General features: G+C 47.0%; 1 protein-coding gene across 2 annotated transcripts in view; it reads right to left on the reverse strand.

Annotated features, from left to right (window-relative positions):
- The window catches only part of USP4 (ubiquitin specific peptidase 4), a 58,645-nt gene that overhangs the window by 17,523 nt on the left and 14,411 nt on the right, over window positions 1–26,711 (reverse strand). Inside the window, exons 4-13 of one of the 2 annotated variants that reach the window (XM_075939614.2) lie at window positions 25,448–25,574; window positions 24,930–25,075; window positions 24,151–24,212; window positions 15,562–15,705; window positions 14,921–15,038; window positions 12,282–12,455; window positions 8,651–8,809; window positions 4,040–4,264; window positions 1,882–1,965; window positions 1,009–1,103 (exon numbers count right to left, since the gene is read on the reverse strand). In XM_075939614.2, coding sequence (XP_075795729.2) covers window positions 1,009–1,103; window positions 1,882–1,965; window positions 4,040–4,264; window positions 8,651–8,809; window positions 12,282–12,455; window positions 14,921–15,038; window positions 15,562–15,705; window positions 24,151–24,212; window positions 24,930–25,075; window positions 25,448–25,574 — 1,334 coding nt within the window. The remainder of the gene's footprint in view (window positions 1–1,008; window positions 1,104–1,881; window positions 1,966–4,039; window positions 4,265–8,650; window positions 8,810–12,281; window positions 12,456–14,920; window positions 15,039–15,561; window positions 15,706–24,150; window positions 24,213–24,929; window positions 25,076–25,447; window positions 25,575–26,711) is intronic. The other variant, XM_075939613.2, reaches the window with a different exon arrangement.

A 26,711-nucleotide genomic window follows, 5' to 3' on the forward strand; every position in this document is an offset into this window, starting at 1 on the left:
CCCTGGCTTGGTATTAAGAAACAATGATTTAGACTTGGCTTACTATGTCATGTTTCTAGATGATACATTTTAGTAATCTGGGAGCTTATATAACTTGGCACTCAAATTCAATCCCCTCTTTCTACCCCACCACACGACAGCCACAGGGAACATGCTACACAGAGTCCAAATGCTCTTCCAAATTACCACCTCCTGTCCCACAATGACCAAGTTCATAATTGCAGCTGCAGCAACCACCACATACTGAGAGCTGTTTGGCTCGTCTGGTGGCAATGCCCCCTCAGCTGTCTTGACAAGACAGTACAAGAGAGCAATGGCATGCAGCAATCGTCCCTGAAAGACAGCTTCCCAGGAGATGAAACTAACTTCACCCCAGCAAAGGCAACACAACCGCTTTCTAAAACAAAGCCTCAGACCAAAACATTTTCTGACAGAGGAAGAATGGTCTTGTGGTTAAGGAACAACCTCAAGGACTCCAGGTTCAATTCCTGAATCGTCTTCTTACTTCCTATATGGACTTAGACAAGTCACTTTCTCTCCATCTACAAAATGGGGGCAATGCTACTTCCTTCCCCCACCCTTGGTCTGTTCAGCCTGTAGAGTTGTCGGGCAAGGACCGCCTCTTACTGTGTGTCTGTACAGCACCCGGCATAAGGGACCACAAATTCTGTTGATGCCTCAAAGGCACTACAGTAAGACAACAGAAAATCAAAGGTGGCAGTAGCCCTGTGTAGCACACATCACAAGCACAAACTGGCTAGAAAATAATCACTCTGAGTTTGACTCTCTGTATGCTAGAAAAGCACTTAGCACAAGGTGACCATCACTGGAAACACAGCGTAACCTCTGAGGGGATATGCACGAGAATGGTGCCCCCCAAGACTGCTCACAACCTACAGGCAGGCTCAGAGTTGGAAAAACATTTCAGTTTTTATATAGAGAAGCCAAAATCTCATGTCTCAGCACATTCCTCTCAACAGTGCACTTTCCAAAGCGCTGGTTACTCACACAAAGATGTTGTCTTTTGGCATGATGTGACTTAACCCTTCATCCATTTGGAAAATTTTGTGGAACCGGTGATTATAAACATCTGTCACCACCATCTGAAAGAGTGAAGTTAGACACAGTTAGACAAACTAATTACAATGCTAGAAACAGTTCCTCATTTCTCAGACATTTTAATGGACACACCACAAAAGCGCTGGAGGCTCTGTTGTGACACCTGACAGCTGATCCAACATCCTAGCCACGTAGCCTAATCAGACCGAAGAGGCAGAGAATAATAACTGGGTCTGAATTTTCAGAGGCACTGTGAACCTGCATCTCCCAGTGGCTTCAAGTCAGGCCCAGTGGCCACTGCCCTGTGGAGATAACACCATACATCCCAGGGCACCCACAGAGCTGTCAGCCAGACAAACCCTCGGTAAGAAGTTACATACACTGGGCTAGAGAACTTCTCACAAACCACAGGTTTCAAGCCTCGTGTTTTAATGGGCAATGCATTCATTCACTTCTTAAGATAGCATATCCCATTCCCTGTTGCTACTCTGGATGTCTCTAAGGAACCGAGGTCCCCAACGTAGTCACGTGAGGGGCAGAAAGATACAGCTTAGCTTAATGGTAGTGGCAGTCATTTTTCTGTCTTTTCCCTCACCCCTCTTCTTAAAGCCATTCCTATGGTTGTTACTGTAATGAATGTGTCCAAGGGCACAGGCCGTGCCTAGGTCACGCTTTCTTTTTAGAATCCAGACAGTTATGTATCAGTGCAAATGGTTAATGCTTTGTTGTTTTGTTCCTCTTTGCTTTTGTCCATTTGGAAGCGTTTCCAATCAGTGTTCCCAAAGCAAGCACACATTTATCAGCAAACGCGCTTGGTCTCACATTTCCTGCAGGGATCTTGGAGAGTTTGGAGAGCGCTTCACACAGGTCAGATACTGCTCCCATCGTTGGCACAACTACCCGATACTGGAAACCAAGAGAACAGTAAACTTACACGCGGCAGAGTAAATCCAAGCACGGAACAGAACATTAGCAAGCGGGACAGAGCTATCCGTTAGACCTGACAGAGAGAATCCTATGGCAAGTGGGGTTTCCAGTCACCCGTGACTGTCTTCTGTGTGTCAGGCTCAGATTTAAAGATCTGAAGCCCAGACAGATCACGACTTCAGCCAGCAATTCCTCTGTCTAGCCCAAGGGTGGCCAACCCGCAGCTTGCGAGCCGCAGGAGGCTCTTCTCCCCTAAAAGTGTGGCTCACAAAGCCGCTCCTGCGCCCCCCGCCCCCTCTGTGCAGCAATTCAAAATGGCGCCCAAGAAGGCGGGCGTTGACGGGAGCCTGATACAGCCAAAAAGCCTAAGCAACTTTTTTCTTTTTTTGCTCAACAATTCTGGTGCGGCTCTTTGCATTTTTTCCCGCTGCTGTTTTGGCTCTCTTTGTTAAATGGGTTGGCCACCGCTGGTCTAACTCAATAACTTGGGGGAGGGGGAGGAACAAGTAGACCTTTTAGATAGACAGCTAGTCTTGATTTCAAGTGATGGAACACCTAACCCCTGATTCCAAGGGGACATGCATGCATTTCCTGAGGACACTTTCAAGTGATGGAAAACTGCCCCAAAAAGCTGTTCCAATGGTTAAAGCCATGGGGCACGTTAAAAAAATCCATGCATTATTCGCTCTCAGAATCCGTTCCATTTTCAGCCACTGGATACTGCAATCAACACTGGCAAAGGTCTGTCCTCAAGAAACTCTCCCGAAGGTTTTGACTCCATGCATCTAAAGCAGTCCCAGGAGAGGAACCACCCATGGTCAGGTTGGGTGGATTTCTACAGTACCTCATGGAAACTGGCATTAACCAATGGGTCTTCCTGAAAATTGTTACCCCAGAACTATCCAACTCCTGTGAGGGTATCACCTAAGGACTGGATGAAACCAGAGGGTGTGCATGCATTTCCTGAGGACACTGCGTCAGAGGGCTCTGGAGGTTGACGCTGGATGGGAAGGACCTCCAGTACCACAGATGTCTGCTCACACAGAAGAGATTCCTGAACAACAGTTTCTGATAAGCGGTCTCTGTGGTCTGATGTGTTCCCGGCAGGGAGCACTTCTCAGGAGCAGGAATCAGGAAGTGGGCAGGAGACAACTGTTACTGTCACTGACAATCTAGGATCGTGTAAGGATCTCAACCAGTTAATGCGCTACAAAGGCAATTTCCCTTCTTGACAGTCACGTCTCCACACTAAACACTCTGAATGCCCTGGCTTGATTTGCCTCTTAACATAATACATACACCCCTACCTCTACAACTTCTACTCCAATTCATCTGATGAAGTGGGTTTTATCCATGAAAGCTTATGCCCCAATAAATCGGTCAGGGGACATCTACACAGCAGGGCAAAAGTTGAATTAAGCTATGCAACTTCAGCTACGTCAATTGCGTCACTCAAGTGAAAATAGCTTAATTCTGCTTTTGGTGCTGTCTATACAGCAGGAAGTCGAAGGAAAAACACTCTTCCTTCAATTTCCCTCACTCCTCGAGAAAGGAGAGTTACAGGAGTCAGAGTAAGAAGACCTCCAGCTCGACATTATTTCAAAATAATGGCTTGCTGTGGAGACGTGCTTTGTTAGTTTGAAACACTGCTGTGTAGACATACCCTTAGTCTGAGATAACACAGGACTCCTTGTTTTTGCAGATACAGCCTAACACAGCTACCCCTCTGAGACTTTTCAGAGCTGGATGTGACATGCCAATGCATCATTGCTTATGCTCTTCAATACAGATCATCACATATACTAGCATATGGAGTCCTGTTGCCACAGGGGTAAATAAGCTTCCTGCTTCCCCATCATCCCAGTCACTTAGACAGATTTTTGCCAAACCGTTTTGGATCCTCAATTCCCAATCATTTTTAAATGAGAAATTGGCATTCAAGTCCTCTGGGTGAATTTGAAAGGCTCGGGCTTAACAGCCAAACGGATCAGATTTTCCTGAACTCTGTTACAGCAGCTGCCTGGGGATAATTCACACCTATACATTTCTTTACCTGAGTAGGTCTACGATGTGGGTCTGCAAACACCACAGAAACATCCATGGAACGATCTTTCTTCAAGGGCAGTGGCAAAGTTAAATAGCAGAAAGGGTCAAAAGTCACAGAAACTTTAGAGCATTTTGGACAGACCAGGGTGGATTTGAAAAGGCCATGAAAAATATCCACGATGATAGAGTCATTCCTTAATCTATGATTCTCCCAGGCTTCCTTCGCTACCACCTGTAGAAAGGGGAAAATATTAATGAGACACATGCATGTCGCTAGAAATGTAAATAGAGAGACATGAGACAAAAGGAATTCAGCAGAATTCTGATAGATATCTATGCACCTAAGCAAGCTGGAAACACTACCAAGATGTCCTGAATTCTGTCCCCATTAACCGCCTACCATTCTCCCTCAACAATCAAACCCCCAGTCTGCAAGTCTTCACTGCTGCAGAAGAAAGACACCCAGTTCTACCAGTCCATGACATTACAGGGAGAGGTCTTGGCTGCATTGCTACAGGTTGGGTCAGTGCTGGAGGCAAGGGGTGGGGGTGGGGGAAGAGTGACAGTGAAAGAAGCAAGCTGCGTGAAGTCCATGGGCCTGATCCAAAGCCTAGCATAATCAGAGGGAGTCTTCCAGGACTTTGGATCAGGCCCCATATACTAGCTGCGGCCGAAGTTGATCTCTAGGCCGCATGTGGAAAGGGGACAGAATGGATTTCCTGCCCAGATGGGTAGGCTTCACGTAGTCCTCGTATACAGAAGATCGTGGCTCTCTGCTTATATGTGTCACGCAGTTTCCTCTGAAAGCAGAACCTGTGTCCCAGGCCCAGAGAGAGATGAGTTATAGACAAGGCCAGAAGTGATCGCTGGTCATCTGGCCCGGGGGAGGGCAAGGTTTGCGGGCAGTGGGTCCGCCAAGAGTTTGGTCAGCGGCCATAGGCCGCCCTTTTCTGTTCTATGAATGGAGGGAGCGTGGCATCTGGGAGAGAGCTCCAGGCAGGGACTGGAATGGGGGGGGAGAGGAGAGGGTTTTGGTGCAGGAGGGGTTCTGACTTGGGGCAGGGGCGTAGGAGGGGGGCAGGGGCTGGGAGTTTGGGTGCAGGAGGGGTTCTGACCTGGGGCAGGGGCGTAGGAGGGTGGCTGGGGCTGGGAGTTTGGGTGCAGGAGGGGTTGACCTGGGGAAGAGGTGGGGTGCGGAAGGGGTGCCGGCTGCAGGCTCTGGCCCTGAATGGGAAGTGCTTACCATAGCCAGCTCCCAGCCTGTGGCACAGCACACCGTGGTGACCTCACACCACTCAAAGCTGCCATGCCACTGGGAAGCATGTATCTGAGTACCTGGGGGACAGCAGGTCTGTGCTCCCACCCCCTGGCACCATCCTCTCAGCTGCAAGGGTGGGGATGGGGCGGTGTGCAGAGACCCACTGCCTGCTCTGCCCCAGGGGTGCGTAGACACACTTGACAGCAGCAGCTGACTACTTGTGGGAGAGAGGTGGCCAGGGCTGTGGCAGGCAGGCAAACCCTGCAGGGTTGTGGAACATTTTTCTCCAGCCTGGATGGTCCTGGTGGGCCAGATCCAGCCTGCAGGCCATATTTTGCTCACCTCTTGTGAGACATAAGCCATGGATTTCCCTGAATTCATTCCTGTTTGAATGGGACTGTACTCTTGGGGGGGAGAGAGAGAAATCTATCTTCATTTTAAAAGTCCAGTGATGGAGGACTCACTTCAGCCTTTGGTAAATTGTTCCAATTGTTTTAATTACTCTTAGTATTAACCAGTGTGTCTGACTCCTAACCTGAAAATTGTCTGGCTTCCGTTTCCCACCACTTCACCTTACATAAGCCCTATATTATCAAATGCATTTACCACAGATACTGTAACCCATTAAACCATCTCTTTGTTAAGCACAGACTGAACTCCTCAAGCGTCACTAGACACACTTTTTTTAACCCTTTAATCACCATCATGGCTCTCTGAATCCTTGACAATGTATCAACCTTCTTCCTGAAATCCTGACACCAGAACTAGACCTACGTTGGGTAGTAGATGCACCAATGCCAATGGCAGAGGTCATAATCTCTCGACTCCTACTCAATATTCCCATTTCTAGATCAAAGAACTGCACTAGCTTTTTGGCCATAGCTTTGCACTGGGTGTTCACATTCAGCTGATTATTCAACGTGATTCTTAAGTCTTTTTCTACAGTCACTGCTTCCCAAGATCAAGCTCCCATTCTTTCATATGGCCTGCAGTCAACGTTCTTTGATGCATGACTTACCACATGGCTGTTAACGAGCCTGGCTTGGTTACTTGGTAGTTGGAGGGAAAACAAGACTGCTCTATATGAGCGACCTACCCTCTCCATGCAAATAGGATGAGCGAGGATTTTACATTCTTCCAGGGCACTGATAAAAATGTCAAAGAGCAGCAAGCCAAGAACTCCTCCCAGTAGGACTCCATTAGAAACACCTCAGTGCTGAGTCCCCATTCAGCTATGATAGCGGCGATCTAACAAGTAGCCCTTTTGAATGGGTGTCATGTTCATTTTGTACTGCTCTAGTTTCTTAAGTATCATGTACTACCCAGTAACATGCTTTATGGACACCTACGTATATTACATTAACACTATTACCCTTATCAAACTTGTAACCTCATCAAAAAATATCAGCTGGTTTGACAAGAACCGTTTTCCATAAACCCGTGATAACACTTATAGCAGTCTCCTTTAATTCTTATTACCTGCATTCCCATCTTGTCCAGAATCAGCATCAAACCGATGGACCTATACATATGCTGCTCATCTCATTGATTCTTTTTTAAATGTTAAGCACTTGGGCTTTCTTCCAGGACCCTGGAACTTCCCGTGTTCCAAGACACATTACAAATCAACACTAACAGTCCACAGAACTCCTTTGTCAGCTCTTGTAAAAGTCTGGGGTGCAAATTACTTGAGCTGACAAATATTTAGTTTTAGCAGCTGCTACTAAAGATCTTCCTTAGATACTGCTGGAATAGGAAGTATTTTATCCATCACCACCACCACTACATGATAGGCAGCACCTGGCTTTTCTTCCAGTGGCAATGAGCTCAAGGAAATCTGCAGGCAGTAATCACAGTGCGATCTGAACTGGGTTTCTGGAAACCCTTGTCTGTGTTGGAGAATTTCTATCTACCAGGTATTTGCCTGAGCCAGTAGATTAGAAGCTGCCCTTTGACACACTTTATCTATGGTGCTTGGTTGCTGATAAGAGATCAGCATTATCTCCAACAACCAAGACCAGGGCCCTGAAGGAAGGATACAGCATCCGTGCTCAGAGCATCTCTGCAAGGTAGAGAAAAATAAGAAGTGCTCAGATAAAGAGCAAAGGCAGGCTGAGTCCAGAGCCCTCTCTCCTTAACAGGATGGAAGGTAGTTCCTTACACAGATTCATGTAAAGCAGTCATGTAGCACTTTAAAGACTAACAAGATGGTTTATGAGGAGACTGCTTTTTGTGTTTTACCAAGACCAGACTAACATGGCTACCTCTCTTTACAGATTCATGTGGCAGTCTTGGAGAAGAGGTAACTTATGCCCTCATTTGTGTTGCCACAATCACATTCACTGCACCATGTGTACACAACACAGAAATGTAATGTGCTCAATTCTGCGCTCCAACCTCCCACATGGAATGACAGTCGAGTGATAAACTGCAGAGATATGGGATAATGCAATTTACCATTCCCCCTCGGATTTCATTAGTTGCATTCTGCTCACAATCTACCTCTACTGAGACTTCAAGCATTCCAAGGATCTTGATTTTTCAGATAAAGGAAATTCCTCTGGCAGCGTTTCTCTCTCCACCACCCCCTCAGCAATATATTCTAAAGGCCCGTGCTAGGCAATTCCCAGTCTAAGACTAAGGACTGATTCCACAGCACGGGATGTATCTGGGACAGGAAGAAGTAGTTCACATTGTTAAAGAAGAGAACTCTCCTTCCTTCCCACTGTTCCCTCGCAGTACTCTACTGTGAGATATAGAGCCCTGAATTCCCATCGCTGCGTGGACACTAACTAGGTAGGTGACTCCTAGAGCTTTCCAAAGCGCCTGTTCTTCCTCTGCACAACTGTGGACACTCTCGATTGAGTCCTCTAGGTGTAAGTCACATCACTCAGTGCCTCACTCCCTCATTTATCAAGTGAATGGTGCTTCCCTCCCTGCCAGGATGCTGTGAGGGTACATGCACATGCAGGTTCTGGTACCACGGTCAGGGGCCATGCAAACACCTAGACACACAGGGAGGCCCAAGCAGAAGAGGGGCCTCTGTCAGGGAGACAGAACTGGAGATTTGGGGAGCTTGGTCCAAGGAACAAACCCAAGGGACCCCAATTGCCCATGCATCACCAGCGAAGGCTGCAGGGAGTAGAGCCACATAAAGTCTTGTGGAAGTGGAAGTGAAACGCAAGCTGGATATTGCAAGGCCACTGTAATGCCAATGTGCAAACAGTAACGTAAGCACGTTTACAGCTTTCACTGTCATCTTCCTGGCTTTGGACAGCCATTTAACGCAGATAATCTGTGCTATTTAAATGCAGCTCGAGGCCTCCAGTTGAGCATAGGGCATAATTCTAAGCACTGTACCGAATCAGGCCTGCCATTGGCATCCTTGAGCTCCAAGTAGGGCTTCTTCTTCACACGGTTCAAGTCCTCGTGCAAGCCATCCAGGAGGAATGCCAAGAGCTCCTGAGAATCTTGCTGCTGGTACCCTGAGAATTGAGGGGCAAAACGGCCAACCTGGACCTAGAAACAAAACAGGACAAACTGGTCAGAATAGCCGCATGGATGTGCAAAAGTGAAAAAAGAAAATCATGTCCTGGCTTGGGTGGAATGCAGCACCAAGAAGCTGCTGTATTTAGCACTAACAATGAAGCAGAAGGCAACATAACAAGGCTGTCAGCGCAGGTTTCCTGGCCAGATTTTAAACTCATTTAGCAAAGGCATGTGTGATGGATGGTGCAATCTGGACTGTCCAGTTCACCAGCCCCCCCGGATGTGCAATGTTTCATTTGTTCTATTTCAGCTATAAAAGAGCCCATATTAAAACTCTTAAACATCCACTACGGAATCCCCATCACCCCTTAATGTAAAAACTTAACTCTTTTAAAAACCACACACACACAGACTTCATTTGCTGACAGTCAAGATTGCTTCAGAATACGTCTCACCACCAAAATCTGGAAAGGGAAATTGGCAAGAACGGTAGGAAACATCACCCACACCGCTGCCAACAGCAGACTCCACCATTCCACAAGGCTTAAGTTACCACCTTCAACAGCAACACACCCCACATTCAAGTTCACACTCCAAAGCAAACCCTTTGCCGCGTGTCGAAAGTGGCACATACTCCACAGTTAAGAAGTTAATCAAGGCTAATATTGCTCAGGTTGTTTTGGTGCGGTCACTGCGTTCCCATACTTCGACATCGGTGGATATTTCTAATGCTTAATCTTAACTGGGTAAATGTTTGTTTCTGGGATAATGGCAACATTCTCCTAACTACTGTTTCCAGTGCTGGTCCCGGGACAGAACATCGGCGAAGCGGGTGAGGCCAGAGCTTTACTGGACTAACGTCAGATGGTGACACAAACAAGCTAGTTAGCTCAATAAAAAGACTAGGTGGGTGAGGCACTTACATCTTTCTAACGTTACTTCACCCTCTGGACTCCAAAGGAACAAAACTTTTTTTGCTTGAGAACATTTTGAAACACCCCCAATCCTACAGTATCAGAGGGGTGGCCGTGTTAGCCTGAACCTGCATAAACAACAAGGAGTCCTGTGGCACCTTATAGACTAACAGATTTATTGGAGCATGAGCTTTTGTGGGCAGAGGCCCATTTCGTCTTTGCTCACGAAAGCTTCTGCTCCAATAAATCTGTTAGTCTATAAGGTGCCACAGGACTCCTTGTTGTTTAACCGTACAACAGTCTTTCCTGGCAGTTAGGTCCAGCAGTGGCTGTTAGCCAGGGTAGGGACGGTGTCCCCGGCCTCTGTTCTCCTGAAGCTAGGAAGGGGATGGATCACGTGATGATTCCCTGCTCTGTTCATTGGCCTGGCATTGGCCGCTGTGGGCAGACAGGACACAGAGAGAGGGATCTTTGGTCTGGCCGTTCTATGCATGTATTAGGGATGTGAATGACTAAACACCCGTGTCACCTAGTCACTATAAGAAAGAGGCAGCAAGGGGAGGGGGGGGCGCTTCAAAGAGGCTGAGCCGTGTGGAGCCCAGGGCCAGACCCTGAGGTCTGCTGCTTTGGAATGCCGTGTGCAGCCCGGGGTCCCAGCTGGCTGGGCTGCACGCAGCATTTCAAAGCAGCAGCACCACACGGAGCTGCCACTTTGAAACGCTGCCTGCAGCCCGGGGCCAGCAGAGTGCTGCTTGAGCCCTCCGGTGACTCTGTGCTCTCTGCATGGACCCATCCTCCACGAAGACTATTGTAGGGCTGGTGGGGCTTCAAATAAAGGGTAAAATAACATTAGCAGGAAGGAAGTGCCTCGCCCCAGGGCTGTTGCTACACTTAAAGGCAGAGGTGCCCTTGCACAGACTATTCGATTAGCCCATTAATCTAAACAGAACATCCCCAGCCCATATCACACTGTGTTCCCTTGTACATTTTCAAGTTCACCTAGCAGAGACAAAAGGCTCACTAGTCTGCAGTTCCCTAGACATGGGGTTCCCCACCTGTGGTCTGTGGATCCTTGGGGTGTGCAGTGGTAGCGTAGGGGGATCTGCTTGGAGACTCTTGCAGCCAGCACTCCCTTCACTTCCGCGCCTCGGCAAGCAACGCAAGCAGAGGGACTGCCTGGCTGCCGGCACGGGGGTCTCAGCTCAGCCCATGCAGCTTCCTCAGCGGGCCGAGGGACTGGCTGGCTGCCAGCACGGGGCTGAGGGACACCGTTCAGGAAGCAGCGTGGGCTGAGTGACATGCAGGCTGCAGGCACAGTGATATTGTTTGAGGGTCCGTAAAATTGTCAGATTGGAAGGGGTCCAACCTTTCAGAGGATACGGATCCACTGCCCTAGACCAGGGGTTCCCAAACTTTTTGACACTGGGACAAGTAAATCCATTCACAAGCTTTTGGAGGACCGGTAACATTCCTTTGTATATTTGCATATTCATTAAGCAAATGATAAATGTTCAGATAAGTTGTTTCTGGTCCTCCCAAAGCCCCCAGTGCCAGCTTTAGCAAAGCTTTTGATATGGCCACCCACAATATTCTTGCCAGCAAGTTAAGGGAGACTGGATAAATGGACTGTAAGATGGATAGAAAGCTGGCTAGACCAGGGTTTCCCAAACTTTTTACTTTAGTTGGAACCCGGTTTTTTTCAGTGCTGTTTTTTTGTAGCCCAAAAATATAAACGCATATAAAAAAGAATGAAAAATGAATGGAATCCCCAGGGCTGGAATCACTCATGCCGGGTCAGTCCCGCTTCCCGATGCGTACTCCCCCCTCCCCCCGCCCCACCGCTTCTCCTCCCGATCTCCCCCGTCCAGCCCTGCTTCCGAAGGCCGATTCCCCCCCCGCACCCACTGATCTCTCCCGGCCAGCCCCGCTTGCCCCCGACCAGCCCCGCTGCCCCTGACCCCCGCCCAGCAAGCCGATTCTCCCCCGCATCTCCTCCCCATCTCTCCTGACTAGCCCTGCTGCCCCCGTTTAGCCCTGCTTCCGGCAGCTGGTTCTCCCGATCTCCCCTGGCCAGCTCTGTCCCCGCCCCCCGTCCAGCCCTGCTTCCGCTGGCCAGTCCCACCCCCCCACACCTCCTCCCAGCCCACCCCCCAATCTCCGCCAGATAGCCCTGCTGCCCGGTGGCCAGTCCCACCCCTCCACATCTCCTCCCAGCCTGCCCCGCTCCCCTCCCGGTAGCCACACTGAGGCCGGGTATTTTTTTGCCCATAGTTTGGGAAACGCTGCCCTAGACCGCTCTAAGACCAACACTTGGTACCCTGCAGAGCTCTTGTATAATCGTTTATCAAATGAGAATCTGCATTTCTGTTCACAGTGCAGCAACTTTATTGCCAAGTCACTTCAACTTTGGCTACCCCAGGCTGGGCAGGTTACAATGTGCTTTACCCATTTGCTCCAGCACCCCGTGGAAGATGTAGAAAAGCCATTTGCCATTAGCGCGCGTGTGACAGCAAAACCAATGGGAAGACATTCCAACTTCCCATAGAATGCTGCTCTCATGCCCATCGTCCCTGAGCGTGCCTACTCACCTTGAACATACGTGGTGCCACGTGAGAGTGTCTCCCAGACCACATCTGCTTAATGAGTCCTGCATACGCCTCTGCAATTTCCCCTCTCATCCCCAGAGGATTGTCATGATTTATTTCCGCCTCATATCGATCTTCCAGGAAATACTCCGTCAGAGGTGGGGTGTTGCTCAAACACTGAAATAAAACACATTTTCAAAGCGCATGTCATTGTCTAAGCCAGCAAACCCCTTTGAGAAGGAAGGAATCCAGCAGTCCAAACTTCACATCCGCCCCTGTGAAGTGACAACACCCTTCTGCAAGCTTGTGTGAAAGCAGACAGAACAAAGCTGTTGAAAGGAACAATGAAAGTTTGGAGTTTACAGCTCTCACAATCCAGTGAAACAGAAAGTCTCTTATTTCAGCAATGTGATTCAGACAAAGGCCACATTAAAGAGTTCACAATGTTCAAATGTCTCTTGCCAGCATTTGAAAGGGGACTCTAGCAGGACTGTGCTAAGCAGAGATGAACTGAAGCTGTGCACTGAAGGGCCACATTACTCACAGGTTAATCTAGAGTTACTTTCTGATACACAATTTCCCCACCTCCTCTCCGATCCCCCCACTAGCACATGGCTCTGGGAGCACCTAATAGCAGCAGCGCTAGCCTCGGTCTAGACGGCACCGCGTGGTGTCACGAGCAAGTCTGTTCGAGGGGTTCTCCCCCACTGACCTCCCAAAGCTGGAAATGAGGCCTGAGCGATTATCTGATGGTAACTGTCCACAGTGAGAATATGAACTAGACCCCATGTGACACCTTTCTCCCCGCCCCATCTATTACTAGACATAGTAATTTCCTGGCTTGTGCTGAGGTCCAAGAGGAACGGGTAGCATCTCCTGTAGCACAGCAGTGTAAGCACTAGAGGCAGGAGCAGTACAGTGACTCCTGGTCCCTGCAAAACAACCAGAGGGGGTGGGGGTGAGGGGGAGGAGGCCAATCCCTAGACTTTAGTAAGGCATTTGATACGGTCTCGCATGATATTCTTATTGCTAAACTAGGCAAATATAACTTAGATAGGGCCACGATAAGGTGGGTGCATAATTGGCTGGATAACCGTAGTCAGAGAGTTGTTGTTAACGGTTCTAAATCCTGCTGGAAAGGGATAACAAGTGGAGTTCCGCAAGGGTCTGTTTTGGGACCCGTACTGTTCAATATCTTCATCAATGATGTAGATATTGGGATAGAGAGTACGCTTATTAAGTTTGCAGATGATACCAAACTTGGTGGGGTTGCAACTTCTTTGGAGGATAGGGACATAATTCAAAATGACCTTAGCAAGTTAGAGAAATGGTCAGAGGTAAACAGGATGAGGTTTAATAAAGAGAAATGCAAAGTGCTCCACTTAGGAAGGAACAATCAGTTCCATACATACAAGATGGGAAGCGACTGTCTAGGAAGGAGCATGGCAGAAAGGGATCTAGGGGTCATAGTGGACCACAAGTTGAATATGAGTCAACAGTGTGATGCTGCTGCAAAAAAAGCAAATATGATTCTAGGTTGTATCAACAGGTGTGTTGTAAGCAAAACTCGTGAAGTCATTCTGCCGCTCTACTCTGCACTAGTTAGGCCTCAGCTGGAGTACTGTGTCCAGTTCTGGGCGCCACATTTCAAGAAAGATGTGGAGAAATTGGAAAGGGTACAGAGAAGAGCGACAAGAATGATTAAAGGTCTAGAGAACATGACCTATGAAGCCAGGCTTCATGAACTGGGCTTGTTTAGTTTGGAAAAAAGAAGATTAAGGGGGGACATGATAGCGGTTTTCAAATATCTAAAAGGGTGTCACAAGGAGGAAGGCGAAAATTTGTTCCTCTTGGTTTCTGAGGACAGGACAAGGAGTAATGGGCTTAAAGTGCAGCAGGGGAGATTTAGATTGGACATTAGGAAAAAATTCCTAACTGTCAGGGTGGTCAAATATTGGAATAAATTGCCAAGGGAGGTGGTGGAATCTCCCTCTCTGGAGATATTTAAGAACAGGTTAGAGAGACATCTGTCAGGGATGGTGTAGACTTGGTCCTGCCTTGAGGGCGGGGGGCTGGACTCGATGACCTCTCGAGGTCCCTTCCAGTCCTATTATTCTATGATTCTATTCTATGATTCTAACCCCTAGCTCTGGCCCCTCCAGTGACTCTTAAGATTAGCTGTAGCTGGTCTTCCCCTCCTCCTAGCTGCTCCTCCTTCCTGATGCTGAGACACCTGCTGTGATCCAGTGACCCTAGGAATCAGCCTTAACAGGGAAGGGAGGCTTTTTGGGAGCACCTTGCCTGCCTGCTGTGTGTGCCTGCGGCATGGGGTCCAGGTGCAGAGAGGGAACGCAGCTGCTGAACACGGGGAATCACGCACGTTTTACCTGACAATGAAGTGGGTGGGACTATTGTCAAAAATAAAACTGATGGGTTTTAAAAACAAAAACTTATCTTGAATCCCTGCCCCTTGGCACCTCTTACCTGTCTGCCACCTGGACACTCTTCAGGACAGCTAATGGACTTCTAACAGGCCTCTACAGTGCCTAATGCACCTTGGGGGTGCTAGTGGAGAGTGCTTAACAGGTGTGTAATGAATCCATGGGGGTAAGGCATAGAGGGGACTCTTTTCAGCCCTTTACCTGCAATGCAGAGTTCATGAAGCAGGTGTTTCCCAGGTTACTGAGACCACAGATGCCAGGCTGTGACTGGGAAGGGGACTCCATGCAGCTGTAAGAGTTGTAGGAAGCGCTGGAGACTCTGGAAGAAAACACATTGTTTTTAATCTAGTCATGAGTCCACGTTTCACTCATCGCGGCAAACTCCACAATTCACAGCAAATGCTATTCCCTCTTATTGCTGCTCCTGCATGTTAGTTGTGACATCGCATTTCTCCCTGATTTCTGGCAAGTCAGATGTTTCCTGAAATGATGCAGCTCCTCTCCATTCCAGCTGCTTTTCTTTCGTCCTTTACCGCTAGTACGGTGTCACGCTTTTTCTCCAGCCCTTTATTATGCTGCACAGACATACGCGGGGCAGCTGCTACCGTGCACAGCTGATGAAAGTTTCATGGTCTCTGCCTGGCAACGTGGCTATCGCAGCCACAGAATGGGACACAGCACACCCAAAAGAGACTAAATGGCTAGTTTTCCATGCAGTGGGCTAGAGTGGAGCAAGCGTTCCCCTCAACAAGTGTCTGAAAGGACAAGTATCTGGGGTAACAGCGAGGACATACCGGTCAGAGGGAGGAGGAGTGGGGAAAGGAAAGCATTCCTGGTCTTACCCCCCACCAAGGCTGGAGCTGGTCAGTCCATAGGAATTACTGCTATCACCATTTGCAATGGCAGAAGAGGCAGACACTGAGGAGCAAGAACTTAGTGATGATGCTGAAGCAGCAGTACAATTTCTGCTAGTTGCAGTGCATGATCTGGGAGAGAGGAGAGAAGCAGAAACAACGCCACCACATTTTGTAACCCCCAGACTCCAGCGCTCTAAAATAAAGGTCACTTCAGATGGAGAATTTACACGCTCCTGGCAATACCTGCATTTCCAAACCACCAGTGTGGAATACCGGGTCATTAAGGCAGGGTTTCCCAACCTATGGGTCCCCACCAAGAGTCTCTTAAGGAGCCATTCACACATTTGAAAAGGTGGGCTCTGCAGCTGGCTTAGTCTTAAGGAGCCATTCACCTGAAGTGGTACTCAACTTAATTGGTTTAACAACCTTCAGGCAATTAAACCGATCAACTGAATTCAATCCCATTTCAGTGACTCAGAGCAGAGTAGGGAAATGTCCCTGGAGGTGAGCTAGGGAACCCAGAGAAGCAGCAGCATCCAGCTCAGGTAGGTGAGGGTAGGGGGCCAGGTGTCTGGGGGTCTGGCTGAGAGGTTTCCAGTCACCCTGGCCAGGGTCCCTGTGGCTGCCCCAGCTGGGTTTCTTGCAGCTGACAAATTAACTGCAGCATTGGGCACTGTGGAAATCAGGGCTAGTCAACACACGGATGGTGCCCAGTGGGGAGTGGTCTTCTCTGCAGCCGCCCCGGGGCTGCCTCCGTGGGGGTGAGCTCTGCGTGCCGGGCCTGGGCGGGGAGGGAACTCAGGCCTTGTGGCGGAGCCTGGGGAAGAGGCTGGGAATGTGCTCTGCAGGCCGGGGGCAAGCGCTGGGATTGTTCTGGGGACGCTGCTAGGGCAGGCGTTGGGACTGTGTTTGGGGGGAATTGGGTTGCAGCAGGAGGGCTGGAAGGTGCCTGGCTCTGAGGGAGGGGTGGGTGCATTGGGATAAAGCAGTGGGCTGGGGTACCTGACTCTGGGGAAGGAGAGGGGCAATTTTAGTAAATGTTGTGATCTGCATATATTTGCATATACGCAGCCATCGGCATGTGCTGTGGGTATCATTGTGGCCCCTGTGGCTTCCCAAGTTGAGTAGCCCTGGTGTAAACAACAGCCGGTAATATATGCCATCTCAGACTTATCGCGTTGCACAATCATAATGCAAGTAAGTGCTTTTGTTAGTAAAGCAGCAATCTTACTGTGTGCATGTGTTTGTTATTAATACAGCAGGGAACTGTAAATTTCATTTTGCCCTTTATTTGAAAAAAAATAACTTCAGCAAAAAGAATGTTGACAAATACATCAAGTATGGATTTACGTCGATAATTACAGCAGGAGTGGAAAGGCCGTAGAGTGTCATATACATGGAAGTTCTTTCCAATGAATCACTGAAACCAAGTAAATTGCAATGTCATTTAAATACTAAACACCCTCAAGTTAAGAGCAGAGATGTGGATTTTTTTTTAAATAAAAAGCAGGTGGTGTCAAGAAATGCTGACGATGTTGGTGGGTCTTACCAGCAACAAAAGTTAGCTGCCATAGAAGCCTCATACGTTGTAGCATTGAAAATTGCGAAAGCTAAGAAAGCGCATGCCATAGCCGAGGATCTAGTTCCCTTTACCAAGTAGATTGTCCGCCTTTTGGTAAGTGCAGATGCTTTGAAATACCTGCAACCTTTGTCCATGTCCAATAACACAATGAAGCATAGAATTACTGACATGTCTAACGACATCAAATCTCAAGTCAAAGAAATTAAAAATTCTCCCGGAGAATTATTCAGTATGCAGCTAGATAAGACAACTGATGTGTGTAAACTTGTGCAACTGATGGTGTATGTGCGGTATATTAAAAATGAATATGTAAAAAGAAGTTTTGTTCTGCAAACCATTGGAAACTACAACCACTGCACAAGATGTGTTCAATAGCTTGAATATTTTCTTTGAAGAACATTCCATAGAATGGAAATACTTGTGGGGCATTTGCACAGATGGGGCTCTGCTATGCTTGGTTGCAAGTCTGGATTCCGAACCCTGGTTAAAAATGCTTCTCCAAAAGTAACTGGAACTCACTGTTTCATCCATTGGTAAATACTAGCAACTAAAACTTTACCTATTCCTTTGAACCAGGTTCTTAATGACGTTAATTAAAGCTGCGAATTTTATTAAGTCCAGCGCACTCAGAACTTGCATATTTAAAAGCCTTTGTTTGGAACTAGGTTCTTTGCATGAAGTATTATTGTTTCACAGTTGAAGAAGGCAAAGTTCTAAATCAGGTGTTTGAGTTAAAAAAATGTTTTAAGTTCATTTTGTAGGTCACAGAACAAAACAGTTTGAATATTTGTTTAGAGAAAACAAGAATGTGTATAAAATAGCATACTTAGCCGACATTTGACCTACTAAATGATTTAAATGTGTCACTTCAAGGACCAAATTCTACAATTATCGGAGAAAATTAAATCCTTCAAAATGAAATTCCAATTATGGATTTTGAAAATTGATATAAAAAAGATATGTTTCCAACCCTTGCAACCCCTCTCAAAGCAGAAATGACATTAATATTATTGACAATTTGCGATTGTCGATACAGGAGAATGAGACATTTAAGTGATGAGCTACTCTGATATTTTCTAGATACAGATGAAAAGTTCTGTGCTCTTACAACAAATCCTTTCAGTGCGGATGTTTGAGATGTACCTGAAGGCACCCAGGAACAATCTATCAATATGATCAACAGCAATAATATAAAAGCAGAGTTCTCAACCATGCCAGATAATCAGTTCTGGATCAGATGCAGAGCAGACTACCCACTTTTGTCAGAAGTTATTTTGAGAATTTTACTTCCATTTCCAAAGACACCGTGAATCAAGCTTCTCACATTTGCATACAATTTAAAATATCAAAATAAAATGTGGAACATGATCTTTGATGCGCACTCGCCACAACAATTCCGAGGATACAACAGATAGCAAAGCAAACACAAGCTCAACCATTCCATTAATTTAAGTTCAGGTGATACTGTTTGGTAAAATACATTTTACTTTTTTTTCCTTGAATAATGTGTATTATGTTTCTAATATTTTTGTAACACCTGTGAGACTCCCAGGCCGAGTGTGCTCCCCAGGGCCTGACTCCCAACCCCTGAGTGTGACTGATTCCCCGCCCTTCCAGCCCGAGTGAGTGTGCCTCCCAGCCCGCTGACTGAGACTCCCAGCCCCTCCAGCCTCTGAGTGTGGGGTTGAAGATGGAGGGAGCAGCGTCTTTCCCCCACACAACTCAGAGAAGTGCAGTTTATTTTATTAACGACGTGTTTTCAGTTTTTCTATGAAATAACTACAGGCAGTTCCCGGGTTACATGGATCCGACTTACATCGGATCCCTACTTACAAACGGGGTGAGGCAACCCCGCACTAGCTGCTTCCCCCCAGCAGACCAGGGAGACGCAAAGCTAGCGCCCTCCCCCCCCAGCAGACCAGGGAGACGCGGAGCGGCTTTTCTCAGCAGACACCTCAGCTTGAGAATAAAGGACTGAGGGAAGTGAGGTGTGGGAGAATAAAACTGAGCTCTGGAGAAATGTTTGGCTAGAGTTTCCCCTACAATATGTACCAGTTCCGACTTGCATACAAATTCAACTTAAGAACAAACCTACAGTCCCTATCTTATACGTAACCCGGGGACTGCCTGTACTACGAATATATAAACAGGAGGGGGCACTATTTTATATTCTTGCCTCAGGCACAAAAATAGCTCGTTAGCACTGCCTCCCCCAAGTTTTTGAATTGCCTTGGCTCACCAAGTCTTCCTGAATTGTCAATATGGGTCCCCGTCTGGAAAAGGTTGGGAACTGCTGCTCTAAGGCATCAAAAGAGAGGCAAGCGCAAGAAGAGGACCCAGGTGGCATAAACACAAGGAAGTTTGGCCTGAGTGTGAAGCAGGCTCTAAACAGCCTGGTACAGTAAGAAACTGAATCCTCTAAAATAACAAAACCTTTTCCCTCAAACAAGAGCCCACCAAAACAAGACCTCTCATTAAAACCCACTAGCTATGCAGGCAGGAGACTGCAGCCGAGCAAGTAGGGTAGGTGCCACCCAAATTATTGGGCAATGTACAGCCTGCTACTACCTGCCTTGTGGCTAAGTGGCATATGCAGGTATCCCACGAGCAGCCTGCAGAATTCAGAGCCTATTTGTTGGTCTCTGAGGTGCCACAGGACTGCTCGTTGCAGCTATAACTAAATGTTTTGATTTAACTTTTTGTACTTTTTTTGATTCAAAGTGGTGGGTGCAAAGTGGTAGGTATTGTAAGACAGGGAGATGGACTTCCAGTGAGTGCTGCAGAGGGAGTCTGTGGGTTATGGTACATTTGGTATCAGTGATGTAAGCAGAGGTAAGGAAGAGTCCTGGAAGAGAGATTCAGACGGCTAGGTAGACAGTTTCCTCTAAAATGCTTCCAGTTCTATGCACAGGTCCAGCAAGACAGAAGGAAGTGCGGAGTCTCAATATATAGTTGAGAAGATGGTGCACAGAAGGGAGAGGGAGGAAGACGTTTATTAGGCACCTTAGAACACCTGAGCAAAAGGCAGCCCACACAGAGATGAACTCCACCTACATCAGAATGGAATCAGGCTGCTGACACATGAAAGAACTAGGACTGTCCAGTGATTAACTGAACTGTTAAACAGACACCACTGTTTAAACATTTGGGGGGAGGGGTTACAATTACAAACACACTGAGTTCAATTAGAACCTGGACAGTGCTCACTTTATTTAAAATACTTGCATGGTAAAAAAAGAAATTGTATTTTCCAATCCCTCCATTAAATACTGCACACTGTCTACACATGGGCATTCCCTGTGGGGAGCCCTTTAGGGATGGGGGCTGAAGTTCCCTCTACCCACATTCATATGGACACATTGCTGGCTCTTGCCCTTCATCAAGAAGTGAGGGGGAAATTCAGTGTACTGCCTTCCTCATCTGGCTGGGAAGTGCAGGGGACAGCAGAGCTGTGCACTTTGCTCCGACAGGGACAGCAAGCAGCCCTCTACACACTCACATTCACCTACCCAGAGCCTCTCCTTACTCCCCAATCCAGACTCCTAAACACCCCAGACTAAGGATGTTAAGTAACGGTTAATTTACTAGTAGAGTAGTTGATGGAATTTCCATCGACTACTCGATGTACATTTCAAAGGAGGAATGCGGAACTCCATGTGCAGCCTGGGGCCAGCTGGAAGTCCCCCTGACTCTGGGCTGCATGCAGCATGCCAGCTTTGAAAGGTACAAGAGTCCCCAGCGGGGGCTCCATGCTGCACTGCCAATTTGAAATGCCATGCAGAGCCAGGGATCAGCTGGGGACTCCCAGCTGGGTTCTGCAGAAATGCTGCACTGGAGCCTGGGATCAGCTGTGGAGTCCCCAGGGGTACGTCTAGACTAAAGGCTTTTGTCGACAGAAGTTTTGTCAACAGATACTGTCGACAAAGAGCATCTAGACTACATTCAATTCTGTCGACAAAGCAAGCTGCTTTGTTGATATAACAGTGTAGACGCAAAGGACAGCGTAGATGCAATAGCACCTTCTGTCAACAGAACTCTGTCGACAGAAGGTGTTATTCCTCGTAAAATGAGGTTTACAGCCGTCAACAAAACTGCTGGGTTCTGTCGATGTTATGTCGACAGAACCCAGCGGTAGTGTAGACGCAGGTATAGTTTTGTCGACAAAAGTCCACTTTTGTCGACAAAACCCTGTAGTCTAGACACACCCCAGCTGACCCTGGGCTCCACGCACAGCAGCGCTGCACAGTTGATTCCAAGCTCAGCTGTGCGGTGCTGCCACTTTGAAATGCCAAGGGGCAGTGCTGCATGACTGAGCCAGGGATGGTGTTTCAAAGGGGCAACGCTGCACAGCTGATCCCAGCCTCAACTGTGCAGTGCTACCCCTTTGAAGTACCCCCCTTTCCTCCCCCTATCAGAGGCAGCAAAAGGGGGTGAGGGGAAGAATTGACTAGTTAACGGACTATCCAATAAGCATTTGCTTATCAGATAGTCAGCTAGTCTTTAACATCCCTACCCCATGCCCCCAATCTCCAGCTCTGAGCCCCTCCTTAGGGACCTGAGCAACACTGGGTAAATGTGCTAGCTCCTTATATCAAGTATCCACCCCTTAATGCAAAGGCATACCTATAACTGGTCATAGGGCTGAACGTTCTCCTTTTGGATCAATTGTTAAGAAGGTTACAATGACATAGGTCTGATTTTCCCTAGAACCCTCTGAACCTGCTTGCCTCCTTTCAGTCCAAACTGATCCTCATTGATCAATGAGCTCCTCTGACACCAACACAGCAATTCTACTACCAAGTCCGTCCAGTGGTTGGCCCCTATGTCTTTTACTGTTTTCCAGCAGACAGTAACAAGCTTCAGAGGAAAACGTAAAACCTCTAATACAAACAATCATGGGCTAATCATGTTTCACCCTAATCGGTGAGAATGGCTGACTTTTAGAATCATAGAATCATAGGACTGGAAGGGACCTCAAGAGGTCATCGAGTCCAGCCCCCCGCCCTCAAGGCAGGACCAAGCTCCGTCTACACCATCCCTGACAGATGTCTGTCTAACCTGTTCTTAAATATCTCCACAGAGGGAGATTCCACCTCCTCCCTTGGCAATTTATTCCAATATTTGACCACCCTGACAGTTAGGAAGTTTTTCCTAATGTCCAATCTAAACCTCCCCCGCTGCACTTTAAGCCCATTACTCCTTGTCCTGTCCTCAGAAACCAAGAGGAACAAATTTTCTCCTTCCTCCTTGTGACACCCTTTTAGATATTTGAAAACTGCTATCATGTCCCCCCTTAATCTTCTTTTTTCCAAACTAAACAAGCCCAGTTCATGAAGCCTGGCTTCATAGGTCATGTTCTCTAAACCTTTAATCATTCTTGTCGCTCTTCTCTGTACCCTTTCCAATTTCTCCAATTTTGCTATGGAGTATGATGGTAGAGATAGTATAAACTATTTCAAGCATGAGGATTTATTTTACCTATAAAATTTTCATCTCTGAACTTCAAATGGGGATGTTTTTGTGTTTCACAGAAATATCTAGGATTCCTTATTCAAAAGAATAAGTCAGTTAAACGTACAGACCCCATTAAAAATCAGCTTTTGAAAACTGCAGTCCTAGTCTTTTTAAAAACTGTTGGGCTCAATAAGATCAAGGCAGCAAGTGCACCAGTTAAGTCACCTGTTCTGTACAAAAGTATTCCCTTTAAGTCTGCTGGCTTCCTATTATACTGAACATTGCCTTGTTCTTGAACTGCACAAGAAATACAAATACATGTTAAATTTCACTCCATAGCATTAATAAATAATTCTGTATACTGGTATCAAGGCCCTTCTTATTCTTCTCCGAAGTTAAACTCAGATTTTTGTTTTAATCTCTTTATGCAAAAGCCCTCCCAGAACTCCAGACATGTTGGCTGCTCTTCTCTGGACCTTTTCCATGTCTAGTAATCCTTTGACAGGAGATGGCTAGAACTCAACAGAGAATAGAACAGAATACTCGGGATCTGTTAGTACACCATGACATCTCATGAGGGTTTTTTACCATCCCTGCACAGGTGTTTTCATTATGCATGCACAGTGACATTTAGGTCTGGTCCCACACTACACATAAATCAACATCCCTGAGGGTGTGTCTAGACTACAGGGTTTTGTCAACAAAAGTATACCTGTGTCTACACTACCGCTGAGTTCTGTCGATACAACATCGACAGAACTCATCAGTTTTGTCGACTGTGGTAACCCTCATTCTACGAGGACCACCACCTTTTGTCAGCAGAGTTCTGTCAACAGAAGGTGCTATTGCATCTACACTGTCCTTTGCATCTGCACTCTCATGTTGACAAAGCGGCTTGCTTTGTCGACAGAACTGACTGTAGTCTAGACGCTCTTTGTCGACAGAAGCTTTGTCAACAGTATCTGTCGACAAAGCCTCTGTCAACAAAAGCCTGTAGTCTAGATGTACCCTGAGTGACACAGTTACACCAAGCTAACCCCTGGCAGTCTGTCTCTATGTCTGCCTCTCAGGAAGGTATATTGGCCAGACTGATCGGAGAGCTCTCTCCCACTGGCACGGTCTCTTCATTAGTGCAGTTAAGCAGTGCAACTGTGCTCATACAGCTTTGTAAGCGCAGACATGTCCTGAGTCTTTGCACCTCAACTGTAAATGCAAGTAACAAAGCACCAGGCATGTTTTAAATCTTTAAAAAAAACGCTTACCACTTACAGTTGTGAGCATGGACTAATTAATCCTCACATTGGCTTTAAAAAGGTGGTAGGCAAAGGCCAAAGAGTCAGCGACAGGGCCAAGACTAGAACTGAAGAATTCTTGCCTCTAATAATCCCACATTCAGTTGACCAGGGTATGTTAACCCTGTTTCTTTAAAGAAATTGACCAAAAAATAGCCTTTAACAGGCTTCTCTATCAAGCAACTTGTCACTGGAAGTAGAGTTGAGCAAGACAATGAAAGACACAAGAATGGAGAGGATGCTTACTTTGTCGATAGAGACTGCCTAGGCCATGTACCATCTTCATTCTTCACTTCTATTAACAGCACCTGAAGAGGGAAGGCAGACAGTAAGGCAGGCAAAAGCAGACGCATTTGACATGTTCTGTAAAGTGACTTGAAATCTCTTAATTGATGTTCTTTGAATATTGTTTAATGTATTTTGTTTTCTATTAAATGGAAATAACGCTTCCAACGCAGGGGCTGTGTCTACACTGGGCCACTTATTCCGGAAAATCAGCCGCTATTCCGGAATAAGCTGCGAGCTGTCTACACTGGCCCTTGAATTTCCGGAAAAGCAACGATGCTCTACTGTACAAAATCAGACGCTATTCCGGAAAAACTATTCTGCTCCCGCTCGGGCATAAGTCCTTATTCCCGAACACTGTTCTGGAAAAGGGCCAGTGTAGACAGCCCAGTAGTCTTTTCTGGAAAAAAGCCCTGATCGCGAAAATGGCGATCGGGGCTCTTTTCCGGAAAAGTGCATCTATATTGGCCACAGACGCTTTTCTGGAAAAAGGGCTTTTCCGGAAAAGCAGCCTGCCAATGTAGACGCTCCTTTTCCGGAAAAACTGAAAACGGAATAGTATTCCGTTTTAAGCATTTCCGGAAATTCATGCCAGTGTAGACACAGCCAGGTTGTATTACAGATAGATTCTCTTCCTGCACATAGCACAGCAAACATTGCAAAAGACCAGCTAAAGGAAAACCCGGTGTCAGCCTACTGGGCATTTCAGTTCCAAGATTAGTGAATTCTGAAACTCTTACCTGACCATGATAGAGCCCTGCATCTTGTACAGTGCTGTCCAGATTGCTGACCTGTTCATAGGAGTTACTCATATATCTGCTCCATAACCTAGTTTCCTTCTCGCTGGGGATATTAAACAGCTGTCGCATTTCCTTCTCAATGGTAGCTGTTTTACAGGAGAAAACATTATAAGCTTATCTATTAAGAGCTGACCACAGACACATTAAAAGCATCTATCCCCACTTTATCAATGCCCAGCCACAAAACACAGGTCTTAATTCAGTAGTGTGACCATCTTTAGAGCTGAAAAACGTCCCTTTACTTTTACATACACGTGTCTGCCAGAAACGTTCCAGTAGCTGCCAGAGGAGGACATGCAGCCAGCCCCATGCTGAGCAGACAGGCAGGAGAAGCTGAGGGGCAATCCAACCCCCACACAAATGCTGCGACAGGCCAAGGGCTCCTACTGCTATTCAAAGCTGTGTTTTCAGAAGTCCTTTCTAGGAGTGGACGCTGCAAATATCACATTGCTACTTACCAACAGCGTCTGCTTTGCTGAAACAACAGGTCAACAGATTGGTGGGATCACTGTTTTCACACAGCTTCAGCTCCAGGAGGTAAACTTCCACTTTGCAATGCTTCACAAACAGGCCGTACTCCACCACCTGTAAACAAAAGGCTGCCTGTGAAGCAGGCACCATACTGACCACCCCATGTCAATGAGATGACAACACCCCAGACTGGCTGCTTACGGAGTGAATTACAGTTTTAAATTGAGAGGGAGGAGTGTTTATCTAATGGCCGGACTCCAAAACAGAGCTGAGAATTCATGAGTTTAATCCTAGCTCTTGCCCGACCTGTTGCGTGACCTAGATCCAGGCATTAACTTATCTGTCACCACTGTCCCATCTGTAACACACGGACTACTCCTTCATTCCTCATGGGAAAGTTTTGAAACTTAGAGCCTCTGAGTAGTAGCACCAACTAGTCAAGTTTGCAAAAAAAAGAACGTATATTGCAATTCCTATGATTCATGCAGAGAATTCCAAAACCATTTACCTTTTGTGCTTGGTCTCTGTGCAAGGGTAATTTCCCACTCCCAGAACCTTGGAACAAAATCTTTCCTTTTATTCCAAGTTCTACATTCCAACACAGTACAAGTTCCTGCCTATCCACCTACATCCCCCCCAAACGAGAAATCAATGATGGCACAAGAGCAGCTGAAGTGTCAAACCTATTCGGGTAGGTAAACCTATCAAACTGGTTTCAAAATGAGGGATGAGTACTTCCAAAGGTGAAAATGCACATGTAATAACCTATTCTGCTGTCAACCACACTTCACAGGTGTGAACATCACTGTGCAGCTATGTACCATGTGCCATGTTACTTCCATGTAAGAAGCTGAGTCGCAGAGGTGGAGCCAGTGTTAGTTTCACAAGTACACAGGGCACCCCATGAATCTTAGTAGCGACTATTCATATTATAGTAGCAGCTAGAGGTCCCAAAAGAAATTTGGAACCCATTGGATTGGGAGGAGGTCATTCCAAATCTTGCAGATATTTTCTTTGGAGACCCAAGCAGGAAGTGGATAAAAAGCGATGAAGAAGTGGCAATGTAGGATTCCATGAGGAAAGTGAAGTAGATCTGTTGGATCAATATGGCAAAAGGAGTGCAGTTGGAGCAGACATTGTCAGCATAGCCACAAGATGTCCAGAGACTCCACAGCAAGAGAACAAGGCAGCGAGCAGGGTTAGAGGCGAGCCAGGACTCATTACTCAGGGTATGGCTAAACTACAAGGTTG

Source organism: Pelodiscus sinensis, chromosome 11 (assembly GCF_052426305.1).
Source record: "Pelodiscus sinensis isolate ZL-2025 chromosome 11, ASM5242630v1, whole genome shotgun sequence".
Lineage (NCBI taxonomy): Eukaryota > Metazoa > Chordata > Testudines > Trionychidae > Pelodiscus > Pelodiscus sinensis.